At 35.6% G+C, this 26557-nt stretch overlaps 1 protein-coding gene across 6 annotated transcripts in view; it reads right to left on the reverse strand.

Moving 5' to 3' along the window:
* CYLD (CYLD lysine 63 deubiquitinase) overlaps nucleotides 1-26557 on the reverse strand; it is a 55686-nt gene that overhangs the window by 4633 nt on the left and 24496 nt on the right. For all 6 annotated transcript variants that reach the window (XM_057534234.1, XM_057534236.1, XM_057534235.1 and 3 more), the window contains 9 exons: nucleotides 18033-18131; nucleotides 16346-16462; nucleotides 10877-11256; nucleotides 9809-9974; nucleotides 8682-8823; nucleotides 7287-7409; nucleotides 4521-4612; nucleotides 3623-3689; nucleotides 269-401 (listed from right to left, as the gene is read on the reverse strand). In XM_057534234.1, the coding sequence (XP_057390217.1) occupies nucleotides 269-401; nucleotides 3623-3689; nucleotides 4521-4612; nucleotides 7287-7409; nucleotides 8682-8823; nucleotides 9809-9974; nucleotides 10877-11256; nucleotides 16346-16462; nucleotides 18033-18131 (1319 nt within the window). The remainder of the gene's footprint in view (nucleotides 1-268; nucleotides 402-3622; nucleotides 3690-4520; nucleotides 4613-7286; nucleotides 7410-8681; nucleotides 8824-9808; nucleotides 9975-10876; nucleotides 11257-16345; nucleotides 16463-18032; nucleotides 18132-26557) is intronic.

Consider the following 26557-nt stretch of genomic DNA (forward strand, 5'->3'; position numbering starts at 1 on the left):
GCTTTAAGCTACTTAAAAGTTTTCAAGTTACAAATTAGAATGATATTTTCTTTGGCACCAAAAATCTAAAAAGTTCAATCTTAATTCTAAGGTATTTTCTACATGGACAAAGTTGAAGCATGGCATATTTTTTTTTAATTTGTGTTTTCTTAACAATTTGTGCTCCTAACTGTTCTCAGTGGGTTAAAAGTAATAGTTATAGAAGCTATAGTTGTCTGGAGAACCCTAATGACTTGCATAAAAAATACAATAAGTAATTATCACTAACCTCAGCAAATTTCAGGTTGCTGTTGATAAAAGACCATTCTAATAATTGCTGAATTGTAGGAACTCCAACTTTCTCATCTTTTTCCATAAAAATTTGATAAAAGTAACAATCTTGAACTTTTTGACCTGCTGATCTAAAAATATGCAGAAAAAAGCCAGATAATTTATTTATGAAATGCATCAAAAAGTGAAGTGGTCCCAGAGGCATTTGAGAACAGAAAAACTGTTGAGAACAGAAACCGATGGTGCAACTCTGACACTCAGACAACAGGGACAAAGACAATCATTTAGATAAAATAATTCAATGTACTTATGCATAAGACCTTGCAAATGATTTCTTGTTTAAGTTCTCATATTGAAAAGTTGCCTTAGTGATTAGAAGAAAAATAATGCAATAACATCCACAGTCAAGGAGCACTGTGTGAACAATAAAAGCCAGAAGCTAACGTCACTTGGTTCAACTTAACTGCCGAAGCTAGAAAGGAGGGAACTGCATTTAATGCTTGAAACAGGAAAGTTAATTTGTACATGCCTGAATGGGACAGACCCTAAGAGACCTTCCAGATGCAACTTTTCATTTCTAAAATGAAGGCCCTGAGATCTGGGGAAGGATAATCCTTCCCAGTAACTCAAAATCAGAGCCAGGTATAAAACCTAGGTGTCCTAACAACTGCTTACTATTCTTGGCACTAAAGCATGTTGTCTCTTTAGATGGTCACTCATTTATTCAACAAACACCAAGTTAGGGCCTACTAAATGCCCATCACAGTGCTACCCTTATACTGAACATTTTCCCTTCTAAATATTTTACTTCAGAATGCATGAAAATTCAAGACTAACTCTACTAAAAGAATCAATAATCTTTCAATTTACTATTTACCCTTTTTAGCAGAATTTCTGCATATAGAATCAGACTGTTTATAATTAGATTTATAAGTACAGTTCAAGATTTTTAGGGAAAAATATTAATGTAGTTTTCATAATAAAATCTCAGCTATTGAGAGGCCAACCTCAGAAACCCTCAGTTTCCCAAAGCAACTTCCCTCTTCTCTCTAGTGTCTCCCTATTCTCTCTAGCGTCTCCTCCTACAACGACAATTAGAATTTGTCTTCCATGTCTCTTATCTCCTCTTTCTTGTTTTCTAACTCTTTATTGCTTTGGGCTACATTCTGGGTAATTTCTTCAGATCTATCTTTCAAGTAAGCAATTCTCTCTTTAGCTGTGCATACTGCATTCAGTGAGGTGCCCTCTCCCAGCCATATATACATATACGGCTATATATATATAACTACATATATAGTTTTTTACTCTATTTTGGGGAGTTTTATTTTTGTTTATTTTTCTTTGTTATCAAATCTGCATTTATCCTCCCTAGGTATCTAAGTCCTCCTTTTTTCTCTTAAACCATTTAAGAATATTCATATTAAGAATATCATTTTAGAATGGTCTCTTTTAGACTACTTTACTATTTCAAAGTTTTAAGGTACTCATCCTCCTATTTGTTGCATCAGCTGACGCTCCCTCAGTCAGAAAGACCGGCTCATGGAGGGGAAGAATGACACTTGGGAAAAAACTGCTAACTTTTAAAGTTGTTTTTTTTTAAAATCTTTTTATAATCTTCAAACTAGTGATTCTCAATCTGAAGAGGCTGCTGAAGGGGGAGGAGAGGCAGAGCTTCCCAGGGCCCTCTTCAAACTCCACAAGACCTTCAGACACTGAGACGTATTCCTATATGTGACTGACCCTTCTTCACCCACTCTGAGAATCACTGCAGTATTCATCCTACGTAACACACCAGGAGTGTATTACAACCCAAGGTGTGTTGGGCTATGAAAAAAAAGAATGAAAACTGTTTTAATCATCTGAAATTTATCTCTTCAAGATGAAAAACAGAAGTGATTTTCTTCCTCCCAAACTGCCTGGCAGATTTCCTACATCATGCATTCAATATATATTTCCTTCCTCCTTTGTGTTTGAAGGTTGACTTATAAAATACTGAAATACCACATATAGTTAATTCTATATCCGGGCTTTCTATTCAGTTCTATCTATCCAATTTCTAATTGTATACCAGTATCACACTGTTTTAAATGTCTGTTGTTTTGTCTTTATAGCTTATAATAGAATTCTTTAAAAAAAAAACAAAACTGCAATGTTTTCACCCATTTCATCTTGTAGAGAATTCTAAAATCATTTTACTAAGTTCCAAAGGAAAAAAAAAAAGTTAAGATCTTGATTATGTACAAGTTATTTTGTAAAAATTAACATCTTTAAGTTATTTAATCTTCCTACCTGGAACACAATCTTTCTCACTAATTAATTAAATCACCTTTTAGCTCTGTGCAAGTCTTCTTTAAAAACCTATCTCAGTAAAATTGATTTCTTGGCATTTTATACTTTCATGAAGTATGAAATTATCCCTTTTTCATATTTGCTAGTGGGGATACAGGAATATGACTGATTTCTCCATGGTTTTTTCCTGCATGGTCAAATTACAAATTCTTGTGTTAACACTAGTAGTTTCTAAACAATTCTCTCGGATTTTCTGGGTATACATATAGCTATGACCTTATTTGAATAGATAATAAATATATCCTATCTTATTTCATTAGCTAGAACTTCCAAAACAATATCAAACTATAACTGCGGTACTGTCCACCCTTCCCTCCGTCCTTCTTACTCATCAATTCGACACTGGCATCAAAGAACATCACTTAAGACACTGAGATGAGTAAGAATACTTGTCCGTGATTAGCTTTTAGGGAAGTAAATAGTATATAAGCAAGATTTTTCAACAAAGAAACCCAGACTATAATGTAAAAAGGCCCAGCATTCAATCTGGAAAGTTCATCCATTTAGAACATCTCACTAAGAACTTCACTGCATTAGATTCAAGGCTTTCATTGAAGATGGGGGGAAAAAAGACCAAGTTATAAAACTGGGAACAAGAGAGCTAATTTAGGGCTAAATTAATTCTTTGACTAATGGGTAGTCAAAAACAGTGCTCCCACAGTGTTTGATTGAGTTCGAATAATATTCTCTTAAAAGGATTCATTAATTTAAATTAAAAATATATTTATATACAGTTTTATAAGAAAACGATTTGCAACAGTGCTTATTACTGGGGTTAAAATTAAAAGCACAAATTTACACTGGATTTGTTCTTCAAGTTAAGTATGATACTATGGCAAAGATAATGATTTAAATTAATTTGCATTGCGGGAACCTAACATATTAAGATCCCTAAATAAATACAATATTAAGTAATCATTAAGGAAATCATTTCTACTGAGTGATGGCAGTGGAAATGAGGATTGTCTATTTTTCCAACGCTTCTGTAACAATTTAAAATTACCTTATTTTTAACAATGGTTCTACCCTTAAAATATGATGAAACAGGATATTCAAGAATTCTTCAGGATCTAGGAGAAAATAAAAAATCAAATAAGTCACAGACAAGATTTTTAAATCATTCTATTTTTTCTTTATAACAGTCATATTCCTATACAGAATTCAATTTCATAATCAATATTATTTCAATTAAAAGCATAGTTCTCAATTTTTCCTAATGACAAACTACAAAGGATATTTAAATGATATGATAAAGTATTACGTGACAATTTTGTTATAACTTTATTATATTTCAAAGGGTATAATAATTCACATATAGGGAAATAATTTTAATTTCTTTGGGGGGGGCTTAAGTGTAATAAAACCTGACGTATGACCTTATTTTTTCCTGCTGTTTAAATAATTATCAAGTCTAAATATTATAGCTAGTTACAATATGCTGTTAATACATTCAAAGTCAGGAGTTGAATCTCTGAGTAAATTCATTAGCTATGAATAGATGAAAACACTGTCTCTGACCATAAACTTAATCCTAATCAGCCATTTGTAACTCCCTTTATAACAAGGAAAGCTAAGTGAGAAATGTGGATGACTCAGTGCAACTCTTCACCCCTGAAAAGAAAACAACTCCGAATATCATTGCCGGATGGAAAGATCTCCTTATTTATTCATAATATAGTAAAACCAGTCAGCTTCTTAAAGGGGTTCATTATTCCACATATCACTCACTTTTAGAAGAGAGAAAGCATTTACAAAAAGAGAAGAAAACTGTACATCACATAGAAAAAAATTATAGTTTAAAATAAAATCCCCAAAACTACACAGATATAACATTTCAGCCAACAATTTAGCATTTATGCTTTCAAGTTATTTTAATGCATATCCTATAAATTAAAAGTCACCTTTTTCTTCAGAGGTAAATCCTGATGCAGCCTCAACTTTTTCAAGTATTTTCCTCAGTTTCATAATCTTTGTTGCACATACGTATCCGTATCTATGTTAGTAAAAAACTATTAATATTAGCATATATATTAAATTAATGTAATACATTTTTTATTGAAGGATAGTTGGCTTACAATGAACATAACACATTTTGATAATCAAATATTTCTTATGTAACTCCAGTGTGTCATAAATTAGTAAGCTTAATACGTATTTCAGAAAATACAATTATAAGCTTCTTCTTGAGGTTTGAAAATTTTAAAATCTACAATCAGAATTATCCCAGATACTATGATAACCTAAAAATAACTATCATATACTAATAAAAGAAAAAATATTTTTAATTTATGATGACTGTTTTTTAATACTATTTTACTTACGGAATTAAAACATTTACTTTACAAAACAGAATATACAATTTTGAGAGAGAATCCTTTTAATGTACTAAAGGATGAAATAGCTACTACCAAGGGGGATGGAAAAGGGCAGTGATAAGAAACTGAAATTCTAAAATCTGCAATCAAACCAGTCTTCGTAATTATGACATTTTCTCTTATCTTTCTCTGAATACAGGATACATTCAATAAGCTTCCTGTCAATCCCTGACAAATTCTAATTCTAAAAATGGCTTCAGAAGACAGCTTAGAGGCCACCATGGGCTTCATAAGAGCAAGTCAGAACCGCCTAATCTTATATCCATTTTTCATATCGGCTATTCACTCACTCATTAGCTCTTTGCAGCCAACATATATTGAGCATCTACCACTTACGTAGTAATCTAACCTTTCAGTCACTGGGAATACAAAAATGAATAAGGTGAAAAAACAGGGTCTCTGCCTGCAAGAAGCTTGAAATGGAGAGAGCACGTGTTTCAGTACCAAGTAAAACCAGTCAGCTATAATCTAGATATGACCGCTGCAGACACAGGGAATCTTGATCAAAACAGGGCATCTGACTAGTTTCTTGTTGTGGACAGGGTGACAAAGTCTGATGAACCATGATTCTTAACTGGTTGGACAACAGTATTCAAAGAACGCTTATTAATGGACTTATGGTGTTTTGGAAGGAAAGAAGGAAGTGGTAACATGTCTTAGAGTTTTGGATTTAATCTGTCTTGTTCTAGTATCAATCACTTGGGGGGGAAATAGACAGTATGTTTAAATTTTGCATTTATACAAATATAATACAAAAGAATTGATGTAAAACTCAAGATTCATAATTATCTTAAGGGGGTAAAAACTACAGTTATTTTCATCATTACAGAATTCAAAGAAAACAAAAGATACAAGTGGGAAATCTATTCACCTATAATATACTTTCCTAGTCATGTTGTATAGTAGGTCATTCTGAATGCTCATTATATTTCAGTGTCCTGCATTTTGGGGTCAAAATCTTGTATCAAACTATTTTTTATTTTAATTGTTAAATAATAAAAGTATGTCACAAAATTTAAATTTATCCTAATATGGACTTTAAATTACATAGTTTGCTCCCTATATTCCTAAAAGAACAGATTTGTTTTGTGATCTATGGTCCTGACTCTTCATAGTTTAAATTTTATACTGTGATATTATCACACATTCCTCCTACCACTTAACAAAAGTCCTTACTAGATGTCTTGTACTTATACCATTACAAATTGTTTCCTGTGGCCAAAGAAAGACATACTTATAATTCTTAAACTAGGAGATAACCAAAAACATCACCTTTTTAAGAGAGGTGGAGGGAGGCCTAAATATCTTCCTTTAACCGAGAAATGTGTTAATAAAATACATCTCATCTATTTCTAACATAAAACTATTAAATACTTGCTACTCTATAAATAAAAATTTCCCTTGCTGCTATTCATTCAGATAAAATTAAGTTTAAGAAGCCAGATCATACCGATTAAACTAATAAGCATGATTATATTAGGGGTAGTATTGGAGAAGATTAGAATCCCAAATACCTTATATCAGCTTTTATAAACCTACTGTAATTGCTGAATTGTAGTACACTCTACCAAAATGGTTTAATCATTTCATGGCTTACACTATGTACTACACCTTGGCCAGATTTAAAATGTTAAAGAAGTAAAGACAGTACAACGGGACTTCCCTGGTGGCGCAGTGGTCAAGAATCCGCCTGCCAATGCAGGAGACACAGGTTCGATCCCTGGTCTGGGAACATCCCACATGCCACGGAGCAACTAAGCCTGTGCACCACAACTACTGAGCCTGTGCTCTAGAGCCGGCGAGCCATAACTACTGAGCCCGCGCACTTAAACTACTGAAGCCCATGCGCCCTAGAGCCCGTGCGCTGCAACTGCTGAGCCCACACCCTGCAACTACTGAAGCCCGTGCACCTAGAGCCTGTGCTCCGCAACGAGAAGCCACCGCAATGAGAAGCTCGTGCACCACAACAAAGAGTAGTCCCTGCTCACCACAACTAGAGAAAGCCCGTGTGCAGCAATGAAGACCCAATACAGCCAAAAAATAATTAAATAAATAAACAAAATAAAAATTAAAAAAAATAAATAAAAGTAGCAACAAAGACTGAACAGAAATCTTCTTTTAAAAAAAAGATAACACAAGGACTAAAAGTTAAAAAAGATGTTAATACATCATCAAGAGAACTAATTCTCTCCCATTTCTCATTAAAGGAAAGCAGGGAATAAATTAATTACTGTACCAAAAAACAGCACCTAGGATACCACCTGAAGGCAAAAATAACTATCTTCTACTTACATTCTCAGAGGATTAACGATTTCTGTCCTCAGCAGCTCTTGAGTTTCACTATAATATTCTACATCATTCTTTTCTTTGGGTCTAAGTAACACAGTGTCCAGAACGGAACTAAAAGCAAACAAGCTGCAAAATAAAAAGAGTATTTTTCCTCATGCTGTAAATGTACTAATTTTTGAGAAACACATACTAAAAAGAATATGAAGAGAAAAATCACAAACTCTGGAGAACAAATAACATACAAATTAGTGTTTTTTATTAATACAGGTAACCAAGACCCCTGTCAAGGTTCCCATGGTTCAATCATCAGGGCCTAGAGATCCTTAAGGAGAATACTAATATCAAGAAGGCAAACTACAGATTGACAGTGTTAAAGGATTTAAAATACGCCTTCAGTACACTGGAAAACTTCTTTGCAAAAGCTGAAAGAAGGCCTACAAATCTGAGTCAAACTACAACAGAGGAGAAAGTTTGGAAACTAATTCCCCAAGGCAAACACATAGCCAATATGTAACCCACTCTAGATATACTTCTCTCTCTCCACAGCCCTTTGCAGAGGTCTGAATTCCTTTAAATGTCAAAATCACTTGTGAGTGACTAACAGCAGTGACTTGCTGATATCAAAGAAAAAGAAAATTTGGCTAAACAGATTTTTATCAGAAAATCTGAAGAATATTACATCAATTCTTGCTTTTGTCAACACCTCTGAGAGACAAAGTATTCTGCCCAAAGAACGGCCCACCACTTTTATTCTTCCCCCTGTCTTTAAAATTTTAACATCCCATTAACTTCCTAATTCTTACAACGTGGCTGTACAGAGCTGGCAGGTTATGCTCAGTTTAACTGGCAATGTTCTTGGTTCAAGCTTCAGGGTGTAAAAATTCTTGCCATGCTAAATCGTTCTACTTTGGAACAAACTACTTATACGAGGGCAACTGTGCTTCTGCTGAAAATACTTCTTTAAAATAAAGTAGTTTTATGATTGCCTCTGCCTAGTAAAACAAACACACGAGCCAGTCAATGGCTTATGACAAGTTATTTGATTTGTGCACAAAGATCCTGTACTTATTCTCTTCAGTCCTATGATTTCCCACATACCCTGAGAATATCTGTACCACCTGTAACACTATCATTCACCTCTTATCCATCTTTCACTGCATTACTTTTTATATTAATTTTTTGGATACAGGCACATGAGGCAACATTCAGTAGCTTCCAAGGAGTATATAGTGAAATGCAAATCTCCCTTTCTCTCCTGAACCCCAGCCCCCAGTTTCTCCACTCAGAGGCAATTAGTTTCTTTCTCTCTCTCTCTCTCTCTCTCCGACACACACACACAGAAACACACACACCTGCCCCCATGGCACTATATTCCTACTGCATTAATTTTAAACTTACCAGAATAAGGTTGAGTCTAAGTAACAAGAATTGTAATGACCCTGGATACCTTTCTTCTTTCCAATCATTATCTCTAAACCTTCTTTTTCCATTTTTGGTGGAGTATTTTCTTCTACTACTTCACTTAAGTAGCCTCCAAATGCTGCAAAGATAAAAATGAAAATAATTCTTTTAAACTATTATACTTATGTATTCCCATACATATTTCTTCACTTAAAAATATCTTTTTGTATTTTGATGCACAATTTATTACCCAACTTAAAACTAAGTTAAAGGTAGGTTTTGGTTAATTGTTATTCAGCTTGGCTTATAAAAAATGCTAATGTTCGTTTTCAACCTTATTTCCTCCACAATTTAAAGAACACTTTAGAGTATCAAGTAACGTAAAAAAGCATCTGCCAAGTAAAATATTTTGTTCCCCAAATATTTTATTTGTCTGAAGATGTTCCATTTCCAAGTTGGAAAAGAAAACAAAAAATTCCAAAGCACTACTTCAACTGTAAGAAAAATTGTTTTTCATAAAGATGGCTTTCCTATTTATACCTGTTTAACCCTCAAGATGCTTCACCACGATTATCCAAAACTGGAAAGGGATAGTATCAGGAAACTGCCACCTACTGTAAGTGATGAGGAGATCTGTCCTTCATCAAGCAATTCAAACTACTTCTTATAATAATGCTGACTTCTTGATAAGATATGCTCATTGACGTACTAGACAATACACTGAGAAGGAAGTCATTCTTGATAAGATATGCTTATTGATGTACTTGAACAATACAGAGAGAGGAACATCAGTGCCATAAAGAAGGCCACATTTCAATCTCTACCTCCTGGGTTGTTGAAAATTAAATGTCTGTAATCAACAGGAAGGGGAAAATAAATCCCACTATTTCTCAACTTTTAAGTCTCAAGCATGGTTTCCTGGCTAATACTTTTTTTAAATGTCCCCTCTTAGGATAACTGTAACTTTCTCATACACCAAGTAATAATTTTTTTCTGATTTAAAAGCTTGATGAACACTGGCAGGAAAGAAAGAAACACTGTTTACTACCAACTACTGCAAAATGACATGAGGTCAGAACTAGAGTCATTCCAGATTGATAAATAAATGAAAGGCACACAAATACCTAAAGAGTTACAGCGTTCGATCTGATTGGAAACTGGCTGCAGGGACGCAAACCTAGAGTCCGGCCGGCAGCTCTTCAGTTTAACAAACAGCGCCTTTTTCAGAGCACAGGTGAAATACCGAGTACCCCTAAAGGTTCCATCTGTACAGCCTGCACACTCGTCTTCCTGAAAAAGAAAAAAAACAAAAAATGCTTAGACATGCATTATTCTCCATCTTGCAAAGATGGTATACAAAGAACTAACAAGACTTGTTTCAAGTTTACCCTTTCTTAGAATTCCGTTGTCACACCTGTACTGAGAACTCCATCAGGAAAAAGGGGTTGACTAATCAGTGTTTCAGCCCACAGCTGACGATTTGAGAAATTAATGCCTTATTCCAGCATAAAATCCTCAATGTATTTCCCTTCAGAATACATGTTAAACCTTCCCTGGTTAACTGACTTCCCTGCACCATTTCCAAAAGCATTAAAACTAGTGGGGAGAGGGGGCCAGAAGGGACTGTTTATTTTAACAACCCAAAGAGAAAAACAGCATTCAATGGCCTGTAAACCAACAAATAAAAAAACAAGAAATATATTTAAATAAAAGCTAAATGTACTCAAATTCTCTTTCTGATTATGAAATGTCAAACAATATGCTTTCTAATCTCCAAAATCTTTCCCTTTACCAAAGATCTCAAAAGGTCACTAAAAATAGTGATTCATCTTAAAGTCAATGATAGAAATATTAGAACTGATTGCAGGAGGGAGGCTAAGAAAAAAAAAAAAAAAGAAAAACTGGTAACAGTTTGCTTTCCTTACTGCATTCTGTTTAATATAACGAGCCTAAACATATTAGCCTAAAAATCTACTTTCATTCCTTGAACATAGATCAACTAACATTAAGAATAAGTGGATCAGATGCTTAATGGGTGGCAAAGGATGTCAGGCAACGTGGCAATAAAATTTTTCTCTAGTGATGGCTTTGTGGATAAATAAAATATCTCACCAAAAAGCAAAGAATAGGGAAAGACCTGTACAAAACCCCAGACAGAAAAGAAATGCAGTTTTTAGGTCAAATTGAATTACCAGTTCCAGTCCCGCCAGTACTTCATTGAGTCCTGGCGGCTGCCCAATCCAACGGATCACTCCGTAGAAAGGAGGATTCTCTTTAACCTCGGCCAGCGAGCCCACTTCCAGGCCATGCGAGTTACCAGAAGATACGGCCAAGGGTGGACTCTCCTGCACGGGTGCATTGTTTAGCTCTCCCATCACAGACTGCACTGACAGAGAGAGCGGACTGTGGCTAATACTTCCATTGGTGTTGGGCATCTTCGTCAGACTAAATGGTAAAGAATGAAATCTGTTCTCGCTGGATAGTGAGTTCATGGAAGGAGGTTGCAGTGGTGGTGAAGCGTGTCCAAAGTCTGGAGAGATCTCCGTAAGCGATTTTGCAGGGTCTTCAGCAACTATAAGAAATTATTCTTAATTAGAGAAACTTATTCAAGAATATTAAATATACCCTACATCTCTAAAGATAAATATATACGTAAGTCCAACTGCCCACCTGACCTCTTCTAGTATGATTCTCGTAAGCATCACAAACTTACTACCTCCAAGACAGTGTTCTTGATTCACATCCCCACCTCCAAATTTTTCTTCTTCAGTAAATGGCACCCAATTATTCAAACCAATAAAATATGTTATTGATTGGAATTGTATAGGTTATATTCTTTGTCCAAAATACAATTAAGTTACAAAAACCAATACAAAAAAGAGAGCAAAAAATTTAAGAAAGATGCTTCTAAATAACTAATGAATCAAAGAAGAAATGATAATGTAAATTTTTAAAATAAAGAATAAATAAACACTTGAACACAACTAAAGTAATACTTATAAAATAAATGCGTAGACTTAATAGTTCATTTTAGAAAAAAAGGAAAGGTAATATTAATAAACTCAGCATACAACTTAGGAAGTTAGAAAAACAACAGAATAACCTCCCAAAAAGTAGTCAAGAGGAAAGAATAAACACAAAAACAGAAATTAATGAAAGAGAAAACAAACATCCAATGAAAAGAACCAAAGCCAAAAGCTGTTTCATTAAAACAACTAATACAGTTGCCAGGCAGGTACTGCAAATCAGTGTGGAAAGAACAAACTTCTTAATAAACGGTGTTGAGATAATCAACTATCCATATTTTAAAAAAATTAAATTGGACTCCCCTGTCATACTCTACACAAAAACAATTTCCAGATGTCTTAAAGAAAAATGTCAAAGGCAAAACTACAAATTTTGGAAGAGAATATAGAAGAATGTTATTTATGACTTTAGGGTAGAGAGAAATATCTTAAACATGAGTATACAAACCAAAAAGGAAAAGACTGACAAATATGACCACATTAAAATTAAGAGATACTTGTCCATTAAAAGGCATCATAGCAAGAGTAGAAGTATGAGCCACAAACAAGGAGAAGATATTTGTAATCCTTATTTCTGACAAAAGATTAGAATTTGAAAAAGGTCTATAAATCAATTTTTTTAAAAGACCAGAAAAAAATAGAAAAAAAAATGGACAAAAGACTTGAAAAGGGAGCTCACAGAAAAAGAAACCTAAATCACCAACAAATCAATAAAAAGATTCTTGCCCTCACTAGTAAATACATAAAAGAAAGTCAAAATCAACATGAGACAGCATTTCAAAAGGTAAAGGTCTGGGCTTCCCTGGTGGTGCAGTGGTTGAGAATCTGCCTGCCAATGCAGGGGACACGGGTTCGAGCCCTGGTCTGGGAAGATCCCACATGCCGCGGAGCAACTAGGCCCGTGAGCCACAATTGCTGAGCCTGTGCGTCTGGAGCCTGTGCTCCACAACAAGAGAGGCCGCGATGGCGAGAGGCCCGCGCACCGCGATGAAGAGTGGCCCCTACTTGCCCCAACTAGAGAAAGCCTTCGCACAGAAACGAAGACCCAACACAGCCGTAAATAAATAAATAAATTAATTAATTAATTAATTAATTATTTTTAAAAAAAAGGTAAAGGTCTTAGAGCATTAACTATTGGTGAGGATGAGGAGTCAATGATACCCTTACACAAAGCTGATGGGAGTGTGAATTGGTATAACTATTCCAGGAAACAGTTTGGCATTTTTTAGTAAAGGAAAGATGTGCATATCCCATGTACGTCTACTAATTCCACTCCTAGGTACATACCCTAGGCATGGGTAAGAATGTTAGTAGCAGAGCTGTTAATAATAGCAAGAAAATAAAACCAATTCAAATGTACATCAATGGTCGAATGGATAGTTACATTGTGGTATATTTAAATACCGTATTTCACAGAAATGAAATGGAATGGAATGCAATGCTATACAGCAATGAAAACAAATAAATCATCATCACATACTACAACTTGGATGAATCTAGAAACATAATGTTGAGGGAGGAAATTACACAATATACATACAGTCTGATTCCTTGTATATAAAGCTCAAAACCACGCAGAACTAACATTATGCTGTTTAGATGGTCAAACTCATAAAGCGATAATGAAAACCAAGAGAGTGATAAACACTAAGTTAAAGATGATGGTAGCTCAGAGGAGAGTGAAGAGAGCAACACTAGGAAGAAGCGCTGAGGGGATTTCAAAGGGAATGATAATGTTTTTTGCCGTAAAGTGAGTAGTGACTCCATGGGTGTTCACTGTACTTTATACCTTATCCATTTAAGATTCTTTACTGATGATATTTAATCTAAACATTTTTTAAGTTATTATTTTCTTTCCCAAACCCTCAACCCCCCAAGCCCAACACTCAATTAATTCCATAAAGCAAGATGTTGTTTCTACCTCCAAAATATACCTCAAATTTGTCCACCCCTCTTACCCTCTCCCATCATCTCCCCAGTCAAAGCCACCATCATCTTTAACCCTGCAACCAGTCTCTTACCTGGACTCTCTGTCCCTCTTCTCGCCCCTCTCCAATCTAATTACCATACCACAACTAGTGAGATCTTTTTAAAATGTAAAGATCTTACGTGATCTTGTATCATTCCCTTGTTTAAGACCGTCAATGGCTTTCCAGTACTCTTACAATAAATACTAAATTTCTTACCAACACTTACTAGGTCCTAAATGATCCGGCTCCTACCTACCCCTCCAAACTCATTTCATACACCTCTCTTCCTTGCTTACTCTGCTGCAGCCGCTCTGGCCTACTTCCCATTCCCCAAATATAATTTCTCACCTCAGGACCTCTGCCTAGAATGCTCTTCTCAAGCTCTTTTTCTGGCAGTTTCATTCACATCATCCAGATCTCAACATAAATATCATTTCCTCAAAGACCCTTTTCCAAACCACCTCTGGAGCCAGCTTCCCACCAGCTGCTATCACCTTGTTCATTTCCTTCATTGCACATGTCACAGTTACCTTGTCTGTCTATACATTTATTGTCTATCATACCAACTAGAACATAAGCTCCCTACAACGAGGAACTTTGTTAGTCTTTTCCATGGTTGGATCCACAACACTTGGTATAGCCACTAACACAAGAAAATACTCAATATTTGTAATAAAAAAAAAAATTGAATAAATGAATCAAATGTTATAGAGAATAGCCTTTAAAATGTGTAAGTAAAACAACTACAGATATGATGTTCTTTTACAAGTAAATTGCTTCTATTTTCTAATTTAAGGATGCAGGCCTATTCCATACAAATTTCATTACCTTCATATGTCTTTTTAGACCAGTTAGAAGGTCACTATATTAATCCAGACAGCAAAAAACAAAGGAAAGGATCTGAACTAAGGCAGTGGTTTCAGAAATGAAGAGAGGGTAAGGATTCTAGTGATATTAAAGAGGAGGAAATCCCTAGGACTTGGTGACATCTGGATGTGACTAATGAGAGAGAGAGGAGGTTCAGGATGAAGCCGAAACTTATATTTTAGGCAACTGGACTCATGTCTCCACCTCCTCGCTCCGTAAAAACATAACTCACAAGGCCATCAGCGACTGCCACTGGCTAAATCCAATGGGTTTTTGTGTGGTCTTTATCTTATTTGCCCTCTCAGAAGCATTCGACACTGGTGTCTATTAGTTCCTTGGCTTCTTGACCCAATAACCTCTTGTTTTGCCCACATCCTCTGGTTACCTTTTCTCTGTCTCCTTTGAAGACATCTCCCCCTCCCAGATATTATGCTCCTCAAGGCTCAGACTTAAGCCACACCCTCCATCCCTACTTTCTCTGTAGGTGATACTACTCAGGATTTTAATCACCACATACGTGAAGGCAACCTACAAATTTATTTCTCCAGCTCTTAACATCTCTTTTAAGCTCCAGATCTGCATATGCAACTGCCCGCTTGACAAATCAACTCTGGGAAGTTTAAAAGGCTCCTCAAACTCAACATATTCAACGCAAATCCATCACTTTCCTCCACAATCACCTAATCCATCACCTTCCTCCATCATCACCTAAGTATGCAGGCCAGAAAACTAGGAGTCATCACTCACATCTCTTTCTTCCTTACCTCTCACTTTCAATCTATCTGTGAGTCCTGTCAATTCACTTCTGATATCTCATAGCCATCCACCTCTCCCCATCGCTTCCCCAACGAGTCTAGCCCCAGCTACTATAATCTACGGCTGAGCCTATCAGCAGCCTTCATCAGTGTCCTTGCATTCACACAGCCCCTGCTTCACTCCACTGTCCACCCTGCAGCCACAATCATCTTTTCAAAAGGCAAACCCTGCAAACCCCTTGCTGAAAATCCTCCAGTGGCTTGCCATTTCCTTTTAATAGGGTACACCAGGCTCCACATGCCCTGGCCTTGTTTGCCATTCCATTCTCATCTCATAAAATGTTCTATCTCTCTATTCTGGCTACTCTGGCTCTCTTTAGTCCTTGGCAAACACCAGCTCCATTTTACCACAAGGCCTTTACATATGCTGTTCTTTCTGCCTAAAACGTTCTTCCGCCCCATTTCAATTTGTTATCTATCACTGCCCTGGTAAATCTAAGCTCATATCACTTCCTCCTAGAAATATCCCTGAGCCCCTCAAGTAAAAGCATCCCTTAATATACTCTCACAGCATCACACGCCTTCATTACACTCATCAAGACTGCAATTCTTCATCTGTTGCTGGCACACAGTAAGCATTCAATATATACTTGTTGAACAGATGAACAAAAGAAAAAAGAATAAACCAGAAGAAAGTGATGTCCCAAACCAAGGGAAGGTAGAGTTTTTTAAAAGTCGTATCAAAAAAAAGGATATCAAGATAGTAAAGTCTTTAAATGATTCAACTGATTCTAGAGATCTTCTACCTTAAACAGATCAATGAAGTGCAGAGAACAAGCTGCTAATACATTTTCTAAATATTACATTAACCTTAACAGCAGTGCAGTTCAAATTGTGTATAATATTTTAATTCAGCAATATTAATAAAGAATAGTCTACTCATTCTGTTTCCAAAAACTATCTATATTGGTGAAAAAGCCATTTTTTCTCTAGTGAGTTAAAAGGAGAGAATCATTATAAAGAACACTAAAATTATAGATTACCTTCATCAATATACCATGAATTTTTTGATTTGGATTGTGGTTGTGAGTCAACAGAAGACCCATTTAAGGTATAAAATAATTCAGATCTGTTTCTATTTCCAGGGTCTGAGGTAGATCCTATGGAACAAGAAAAGTTCCTTTTAAAAATAAAGTCAATATGGTGTGAAAGTTTTTCCGTAAGAGAAAATAGTATGTATATGGTGTTAACAATTATTTACACAACCAACAGATGTACACAAACACAATATATTTTATTAGTGCCTTCAGCTTTTAAAATTTTGGTAACCATTTTTGCAGTGTCAAAAAGATTCTTCAGCCCAAGAAACAATATAAGAGGAGAACAGGAGTTAAGTTAAAAGAAAAGCCTGCTTTTTTTTTTTTTTTAAACAAACTGCTTTAAAAAATCATTTCATGTACTATGGCTTATTTCCAAATGTCAAAATCACCATTCCCCAGTTTCATTTGACGAACCTCTTGGTTCACAAACTTAACATATTATTTTAAAACGGTTGCCCTCAAAAGAAGGCAGTCTTCAAATGTATATAAATAGATGCATAAATTAACTTTAAAAGATTTAAGGTTTAAACATTTTGGAATTGTTAGTCAACAAATCCCTTGCTGAATTTCTTCATGTCTCTGAAAAAGTGAAGCAGTATTATTTCTTATACATTAGATTTATTAAATGTAAGAAAATGTTAGTGTAGCTATGCCACAGACACATCAAGACATTCCCCTGCCTCATTACTAAGAGGACATGCTATCGTTGAGAGCAGTGGGGTCTCCAGAACCTACAACAAAATCTGATTTCTTTTTCAATTTAAAGCAGATAACTCTACACTTCATACCTATAACTAAGATCTGCTACAACATAAGTAGTACACATATCTTAAGAAAATCTTTAGGCTATTCATATTTAAGTGAGAGTAGCAAATTGGTGCTAGCCTATCTAGATCCATAGGTTAACATAAAAAATACTATCTATCACTTATATATTCTATTTAATTCTACGTCTCCCAGGGTCCAAAGTCACATAAAATATTTCTTAAAGTACAATTTCCTTTTAAATAAGCTGAAAAAGTTTTCTTCACTAGATAACTGAGGAAAAAATATTCTTTTCTTAACCTACATCTGAGTTAAAAATTCTTGCAGCTTTTTAAATTAGCTGTTTAGCTTGTATAACTACCACCCCTATACATCTATGAAATATGTGGAAGCTAACCAAAAAACAACTAAAAACTCCACATGTATTGTAAGGGAGTCTCTGGAAGAAAGACAAAAATTTTTGCTTAGTGGTTTGGAATTTAATTTGTGCCACCTCTGTTAGCAAAATCCACATAATCTCTAGTATACTTTATCCTATAAACATTATCCATAAATGACTATTCTGTACAGTGCAGCTCTAAACTATATATACAAATGTTACAAGTAGGGAATTCCAAAAACCAGCATATATGGACCAGAAATAGACACAGGTCCCCACAGGAAACTTTTCATCATTTAGAAAAGGTTGCGAACCCTTGGCTTAAGCAACACCATCTATAAACATTTTTTAGTAAACTACTAAAAATGTTTGCAAGAAGAAAGTCTACATATACATTAAGGAGTAATACGTTTTAACCTTTTTTCAATGCTATGGCAAATCAAAAATCATGTAAATAACTAAGAACTGTATTCTATTAATCCATACCTGTAGCCTTTGGTTTATTATGACTGGATGAACCTTTGTCCCCAACACCTCTTGACATAAAGGCTAGTTTGGGAGGCCTCCTTTCCTGTGTAATGCTATCTGAAACAGTAAACATGTTTTTTAGAGATAAAAGCAAATTTTTATAGAAGAGAAACAATTGAGCAAATAATGACAATAACAACAACAATCCCTTTCCAACAAAAAAACAGAATTTTCAGAGTAGTTTTACAAATTCGTCAAGGCCATAAAAAGTACTGAAAAAGATCATACCAAAAAAAAATCATTGTTGTATTTCAAAACATAATTTCTACAAGATAATACACCCCAAGTACAATTCAGCTAAGTGCTTTAACTTCTTGAAAATTTAACCACTTTTAATCAATTTTATTTGATATGTTGAAACACCACCAAGAAAACCTTACTCAGTTTTTTGCAGGATTTCCCAAATCAGTATCCCCAGAACACCCCTGTGTGTTATGACGTGTCCCACTCTCAAATATCTCTAGAAGATGATGAGATAAACAGACTTCTTTACTGCATAACCCCAGAACCTTTAATATGCTAATATGCATTGTGAATCTCTCAAAAAGGGATATAGTAAACTTATTTGATAATTTTGATAACTTATTTGATAAGTTTGATAACTTATTTGATAATGTTTTTTGTGCCACTCTACTTAGCATCTCAGATTAATATATTTCATGGGACACAGATTGGAGAAAGTCTGGTTAGGTATATGTATCAGTTTTTAAAAATATATATATATGTTAAGAATAACACAAACACATATACATATAAGAGAAAAAACACAGAGAAATACACAAATGAATAATGCAGAAAGCCAGAGATAAATAGCAACAATATTTCTGAAGAAAACACTTAAAACTTTTTTGAAAAATTGGTGCAATAATTTTGTTTTTGATACAAAGACTACCTTAAACCTTAAAGGCCAGTGATTTTCATAAGATATTCACAAAAACTGATCAAGCAAATGTAGAAAAGTCAGTCTGGAAAGTTTTCCCCTGGAAAGTTCAACATATCCGTGGAGTCCAACATGACACTTAAGAGTCCTACATGATAAAGCTGTGTATCAGCAAAAACAGTATCACCCACAGTGGATTTTTGAGAACAGAAAGAGAAAAAGAGGGAAAGTTTTACATTTTAAACACAAGGAAAAGGCTATTTTTTTTAAGAAAAAGGAAATAATACTGAATTAATTATATATAAATGATGCTTGGTAACTTTTTTACACAGTTGGAGGGCGAGAAGAATGCATTATTCAACTATATCTTAACTGTCTCATAATGTGATCAAACGGAATATTATTTTAATTCAAAAATATGAATACTGAATAACCATGTGTTTAACCAAGTGATATAGTAAATGAAAGGCTATTTACCAATATTTTTATGATGTTACCATTCAAATATCTCTAAATACCACATGTGAGAGTTACTGTGAAAGGTAAAACTTCTTAGTCACTGGCAAAAGTTTGCAAATTACAGCATATAAATTGACTAAAGAAAACTAACTCCCACTATTAACTGTAATTAATTGCATGTAAGTACATTTTGAAAAGATATTCACATGTATACCATAATCTATATACATTATACAGTTAGCGGATTATAATAAAGGCAGAAAATGGTCTTAAATAAGGCCGCCCGGCAGTACCAAAAGGCCCAACGGATGAGCCGGTGGTGACAACTCTGCTGGCGATGCTAGGGGAGAGCTCCAAGGGTTAGGAATATGCAGGGCACTGGAGCTGGAAATGGTGGTTATCTTCTGCCAAAGACTTTGTCATGGGGGAGGTAGGCGCTCAAATATCAACTCTGAGGAATAGGACAGTCCTGCAGAATTCTATGCAGATAAAGGGTCACATGCCATATCTAACTTGCCCTCCAGCAGTTACATACCAACTAATTCTTTCTTTATCACAACTATATTCATGATCCAAAATCAAAGCCTTCTATCTTAAATGAATTTTAAGAGATTACCATCTCAGGAAAAGGCAAGTATGAGAAAGTAAACAAAGTAAGGAATAAATTGGGCAGGCAATTTTGTGAGATTAAAACAATCCTGATTAAAAGATATTAAAAGAGATAGCAAGACATGTCCACCAAACGGCATGTATAAAATGTTCATAGCAGCCTTATTTGTAATAACCAAAAGCTGGAACAATGCATTCTACAGGAGAATGGATAAACAAACTGTGATCTGTTCATGCAATGGAATATTACATAGCAATAAAAAAAGAATAAACAACTGATATACACAACAACATGGACACTGTGTTGAGAAAAGAAATGAAGCCAAAAGTACCCATTATATATACACAGCAGGAGTGCATTCAAGATGATAAAATTAGCAGCCTGCCCATCACTCTTATTGATTTAATCAGAAAAAGAAAAATCCCTGGAAGAAACTTGGGTTGGAAATCATAACAATAAACCAGTGAACAATAACAAACCACAAGAAATGTCTGTGAATTTGAATGACCCACTAAATTGAGAAAAATTGCTTAACTGATGTACTGCTTAACATCATCAGCCACAAGAGCATAATTCAAACCCAAATGAGAATTTAATATCCATGGAGAAATCTACTGAAGAAAATGTAAGTTTACTTGGGTAGAATGAAGAATTATAAAACCCAATACCAGACATACTATACACAACAACAATGCAAAAGTCTCCTTACGGTGAGACTACTGATCAAAATAAATATTTTCCTTATATTTTAGACAATTTTATATGAAAAATTGTTCAAGAAATCCCGGAAGGTCCACAGAGATAACATCAGGGTTGCACACTGTGATCTAGTGCTTCAAAATAACCTTTTGGGCTCTAATTGTCTCATAGGAGAGGAGTCCTGCCTATACAGACAACATTCAGGGTAATTCAGGCTGACAATCTCTACAGAAGGCCACTTAGCATTATCTATCAAAGTGTAAAGTACACACACCCTTTGACCCAGCAAGTCTACTTCCAGGAAGTTATCTTTTTTTTAAGATCTTATAAATATTTTAATGTAAATATGAGTATAATATATCCCATTTAAATACCCAGAAAAGTATATTGACGGCACACAAGAAAAATCTACAGGTGACATGATATTGAGAGAGACAAAACACGAAAGGACAGAATTAGTATCCAAAATGATCTGAAAATGGAAGACTGGATAGCTCTAACGACATGAAGTTAAACAGGGACAAATGTAAAGTCCTGCCATATGTCCCCCAAATCAACCATACAAATATAGATCAGAAGCAGAAGTACATGTGAACAAAATTGGGGATTTAAGTCAAGCCTAAGTTTAGGAATCATTAATTCATTAGTTTATAAGTGCATTCATTTAGTCAAGAAATACTACCAACTCCATGCAAGGAAGGCATTACCATGTCTCTGGGAATATAATTCAAACTGTGACAGGGCTGTCCCAAAATCTTTTCTGCCAAAGTCCTGTTCTATTGCAATAATTAGTCTACATACAGACTACGGTATTCTGTTCCCCTCCAGGTGTCCAAGTGTGAAGGTGTCTTTAACAAACCAGGTCTTATTCAGAACATCTGGAAGGCACGCCACATGAGAAATAGCTAAAACGACTCCAACTATTTAGGCTGGAGAACAGAAGATGTAGGTGTCAAGGACACTCATCTTTGAATATCTGAGGGTTGCTACAAGGAAGAGGGGCTGGATTTGTCCTAACTTCATCCCCAGTTAGAACTAGAATCAATGAGGGAAGTTATAGGAAGGTAGAGGTAAGCACATATCATACAAGGAGTGACTTTTTCACAATTAGATCTGTCTAAAATGAAATACTTTAATTTTCTTCAGGACAAAGTGACTCTTCTATCAAATGAACACATAAGTAATCTTTTAGCTATACTGGATACATGCAAACTGAAACATACATATGACATTACTCACGGAAGCATTGTTTGTAATAGCAAAAGACTGAAAACAGCCTTAACAGTAGGGGACTGGTTTCAAAAAACTGATACATTTATAAAATGAAATACAATGCAATAATTTAAGCAAAAGATTAAGTATGCAATTTATGTACTAATATAAAATGATCCCTATGATCAATCTACTGTTAGCTTTTTTTAAAAAGGTGCAATTTACTCTTCTGGGAAGATAAGTTGGTGTACTTTTTCCTATTCCTCCTGAGAAGTACAGCTAAAAACTCTGGATGTAACATATAAAACAAAACTGAGAAGCCTCTGAAAGGCAAAGAGGAGAAGGCAGATCAGCTAGGGAGCACAGGACCTAAGGAGTGACACGAGATTTCCCTGGGTTTTCTTATTGCCTCATATATCCCAGACTTAGAGCTGAAGAAGGCAGCAACCTGGAAATGTCAATGGGGAGAGACAAAAGAAACTCCCAACAAAGGTATCCTCTCATTAGTCAAAGAATGCGGAAAGACAAACCCTAGTAAGACAGAAACTTTTAGATAATAATCACTCTATTGCAGCCAAACACAGTGGCCACACCCACTCCAACAAAGGCCAAGCGGAGAATCTGGACTTCTGCCTCCACCTGACAATAATGAGGTGACACACACCCCCTGAAGTGGCAAAAACAAAGTTTAAATATGATCTAGAACCTCAGAATATAATACCCAACTGTCCAAGTTTCAAATAAAAATCACTCATTATACCAAGAACCAGGAAGATGCCAAAAAGAATTTAAAAAGACAGTCAATAAATGCCAACACTGAGATGACAGAGATGTTAGAATCATCTGACAAAGAACTGTAAAGCAATCATAATAAAAATGCTTCAATAAGCAATTACAAACACACTTAGGAAAAAATGAAAAATAGAAAACTCTTTACATAAAAGAGAAAGAGAAAGGAATATTAGCATACCACTAAACAAAGTCATCAAACCACAAAGGAAGGGAGCAAGAGAAGAAGGGAACAGAGAAGAAATACAAAAACAGCAAGAGGCGGGCTTCCCTGGTGGCGCAGTGGTTGAGAATCTGCCTGCTAATGCAGGGGACACGGGTTCGAGCCCTGGTCTGGGAGGATCCCACATGCCGCGGAGCGGCTGGGCCCGTGAGCCACAATTGCTGAGCCTGCGCGTCTGGAGCCTGTGCCACGCAACGGGAGGGGCCGCGATAGTGAAAGGCCCACGCACCGCGATGAAGAGCGGTCCCCGCACCGCGATGAAGAGTGGCCCCCACTTGCCGCAACTAGAGAAAGCCCTCGCACGAACCGAAGACCCAACACAGCCAAAAATAAATAAATAAATAAATAAAGTAGCTATAAAATTAAAAAAACCAAAAAACCAAAAAAAACAAAAAAAAAACAGCCAGAAACACTGGACTCCATAAAAATCAAAATCTTTTGCTTTGTGAAAGACTCTGTTAAGAGGATGAAGAGGTAAGCTACAGACTGGGAAAAAAAATATTTGCAAACCACATATCCAACAAAGGACTAGTGTCTAGGATATATAAAGAATTCTCAAAATTCAACAGTAAAAAAGCAAATAATCCAATGAAAACATGGGCAAAAGAGATGAAAACAAAATTCACTAAAGAAGATACATAAATGGCAATCAGTACATGAAAATAGATATTCAACATCATGAGCTATCAGGGGAATTCAATTAAAACCATAGTGAGATATGACTACACACATCTCAGAATGGCTCAAATAAAAAATAGTGACAATACCAAATGGTGGTGAGGATGTGGAAAAACTCGATCACTCATAGATTGTTGATGGTAATGTAAAATGGTACAGCCACTCTGGAAAAGTGTGGCAGTTTCTTAAAAAGCATGCAAATACCACATGACCAGAAGTTGCACACCTGGACATTTATACCAGAGAAATGAAGACTTATGTTCACTTGTGTTCACTCTACACAAATGTTTATAAGCATTATTTATAACAGCTAAAAACTGGAAACAAATCAGATGTCCTTCAATGGGTAAACTGTTAAACAAATAGTGGTATAGCCACAACATGGACTATACCTCAGCAATAAAAAGGAATAAACCAGTGATACACACAACATGGATGAATCTCTAGAGAATTATGCTGAGTGAAAAAAGCCAATCTCCGGCTTCCCTGGTGGCGCAGTGGTTGAGAATCTGCCTGCCAATGCAGGGGACACGGGTTCGAGCCCTGGTCTGGGGGAATCCCGCGTGCCGCGGAGCAACTGGGCCCGTGAGCCACAACTGCTGAGCCTGCACGTCTGGAGCCTGTGCTCCGCAACAGGAGAGGCCGCGACAGTGAGAGGCCCGCGCACCGCGATGAAGAGTGGCCCCCGCTTGCTGCAACTAGAGAAAGCCCTCGCACAGAAACGAAGACCCAACACAGACAAAAATAAATAAATAAATAAAATTTAAAAAATAATAATAATAATAACTCAAGGCAAGAACAACATCAGTCCTCCATCCTCCCCCAGGATCATGGGGGGAGGGGTACACATACAAAGGCCAAATTAAAAAAAAAAAAAAGCCAATCTCAAAAGGATTCTTGAAATGACAGAATTGTAGAAATGAAGAACAAATTAGTGGATGCCAGGGTTAAGGAGAAGTTGGGGACAAGATGGGCAGTGTGACAATAAAAAGGCAACAAGAAGTATCCTTGTGGTAATGGGAATGTTCTGTATATTGACCATATCAATGTCAACACCCTGGTTGTGATCTTACACTGTAGTTGTATAAGATGTTCCTTTGGGGAAAACTGTGTAAGGGGTACACAAGATCTCTCTGTATTATTTATTACAACTGCATGCAAATATATAATAATCTCAAATATTTTTAAATCATCTATCTGACAAAGGGCTTATATTCAGATTTATAAGAATTCTCAAAACCCAATAATAAAAATAAATTAACAAGAAATTGGCCAAAGATTTGCACAGATACTCCACCAAGGAAGATATACAGATGACAAATAAGCACATAAAAAGATGTTCAACATCACTGGCCATCAGGAAAATGAAAATTAAAGCTACAACTAGATGCCACTATATAGCTATTAGAATAGCTAAAATTTGTAAGACTGAGCATACCAAGCGCTGGCAAGGACATGCAAAAACTGGGATTCTCACACACTGCTGCTGAGAATGTAAAATAGTATAACCACTTTGGAAAGACCGTTTGGCAGGTTGCTATTGTTTTGTTTTGTTTTGTTTTGTTTTTAAAGTTCAACAATCACCTACAATAGGACCAGCCATTCCACATCTGGGTATTTACCCAAGAGAAATGAATACCTATGTCCATACGAAGACTTACACGTGAATTTTCATAGCAGCATTATTCATAATAGGCACAAACTAAATAGAAACAAGCCAAATATCCACCACCAAGTGAATGAAAAAACAAACTGGTATATCCTTATGCTTATAGGGAAAACACACTGTCTTTTCCTTTGCTCTCATGCTCACAACAATTTTGACACTTCTGGCCACCAAATGTGTGAGGAGTTTTCCCACACTAAGCTGTGACACCAGCTGGGTGTCCTACAATTCAATTTGGTTCTGACGCTATCTACCTGGGGTTAGCGGCAAATCCCACAAGTTAAGGGCTCAGTCCCAAAAGACCGTAAGCTTTGCAGTAACCTGCAAGCTCTCAAAACCCCATACTTTGGGAATGTTTATGGAGACTTCATCAGATAGGCATGCTTGATTATTAACTCAATTTCCAGCTCCTCTCCCCTCTCCAGGGGATGGAGCTGTGGCTGAAAGTTCTAATCATGGCTTGGTCTCTGTAGTGACCAGCCCTCCACCCAGGAGCCCACTAAGAATCACCTCATAAGAACAAAAGACACTTCTATCACCCAGAAAATTCCAAAGGATTTTAGGAGCTCTGTGTCAGGAACCTGGGTCAAAGAACAAACATGAGCAAGACTCAGGGGCAGAGACATATATATATTGTACATTTATATATAATATATATATATTATACACACATAAAATATATATAATGCATATATATAATATATATTATACATATATAATATATATTATACATATATAATATATATATATTATTTCTCACTATAGAATGGAATACTTCTCAGCAACAAAAGGGACATGTGGATGAGTCAACAAATAATTACATTGAATGAAATAAGTCAGACCAAAAAAAAAAAAAAAGAATACATCCTGAGTTACTCCATTTATATGAAATTCTAGGAAAATGTGAACAAATGTATACTGACAGAAAAAAGATCAATGGTTGCCTAGATTTTGGAGGATGGGACACGCAGAGTGGAAGGAAGCAAACACAAGGCGCATACCTTGGGGTGATAGACATGCTCACTATCTTGACTGCGGTAAAGGTCTCACGGGTCTACACATTCGTTAAAACATAACAAACTATATACTTAAAATATGTGCAGTTTACTATATGTCAATTAAAACTCACTAAAATTGTTAAGATTATAAAAAGAAGGTACAAAAAAGTGTATAAAATATGCAAACACTGAACAACAAAGAAACGAATTAATCAAGAAGGATACAGAAGATAATTAGGTAGTTGGGGGGCAATGCTAGGAGGAAAAGG

Source organism: Balaenoptera acutorostrata, chromosome 19 (genome assembly GCF_949987535.1).
Source record: "Balaenoptera acutorostrata chromosome 19, mBalAcu1.1, whole genome shotgun sequence".
NCBI classification, from domain to species: Eukaryota; Metazoa; Chordata; class Mammalia; order Artiodactyla; family Balaenopteridae; genus Balaenoptera; species Balaenoptera acutorostrata.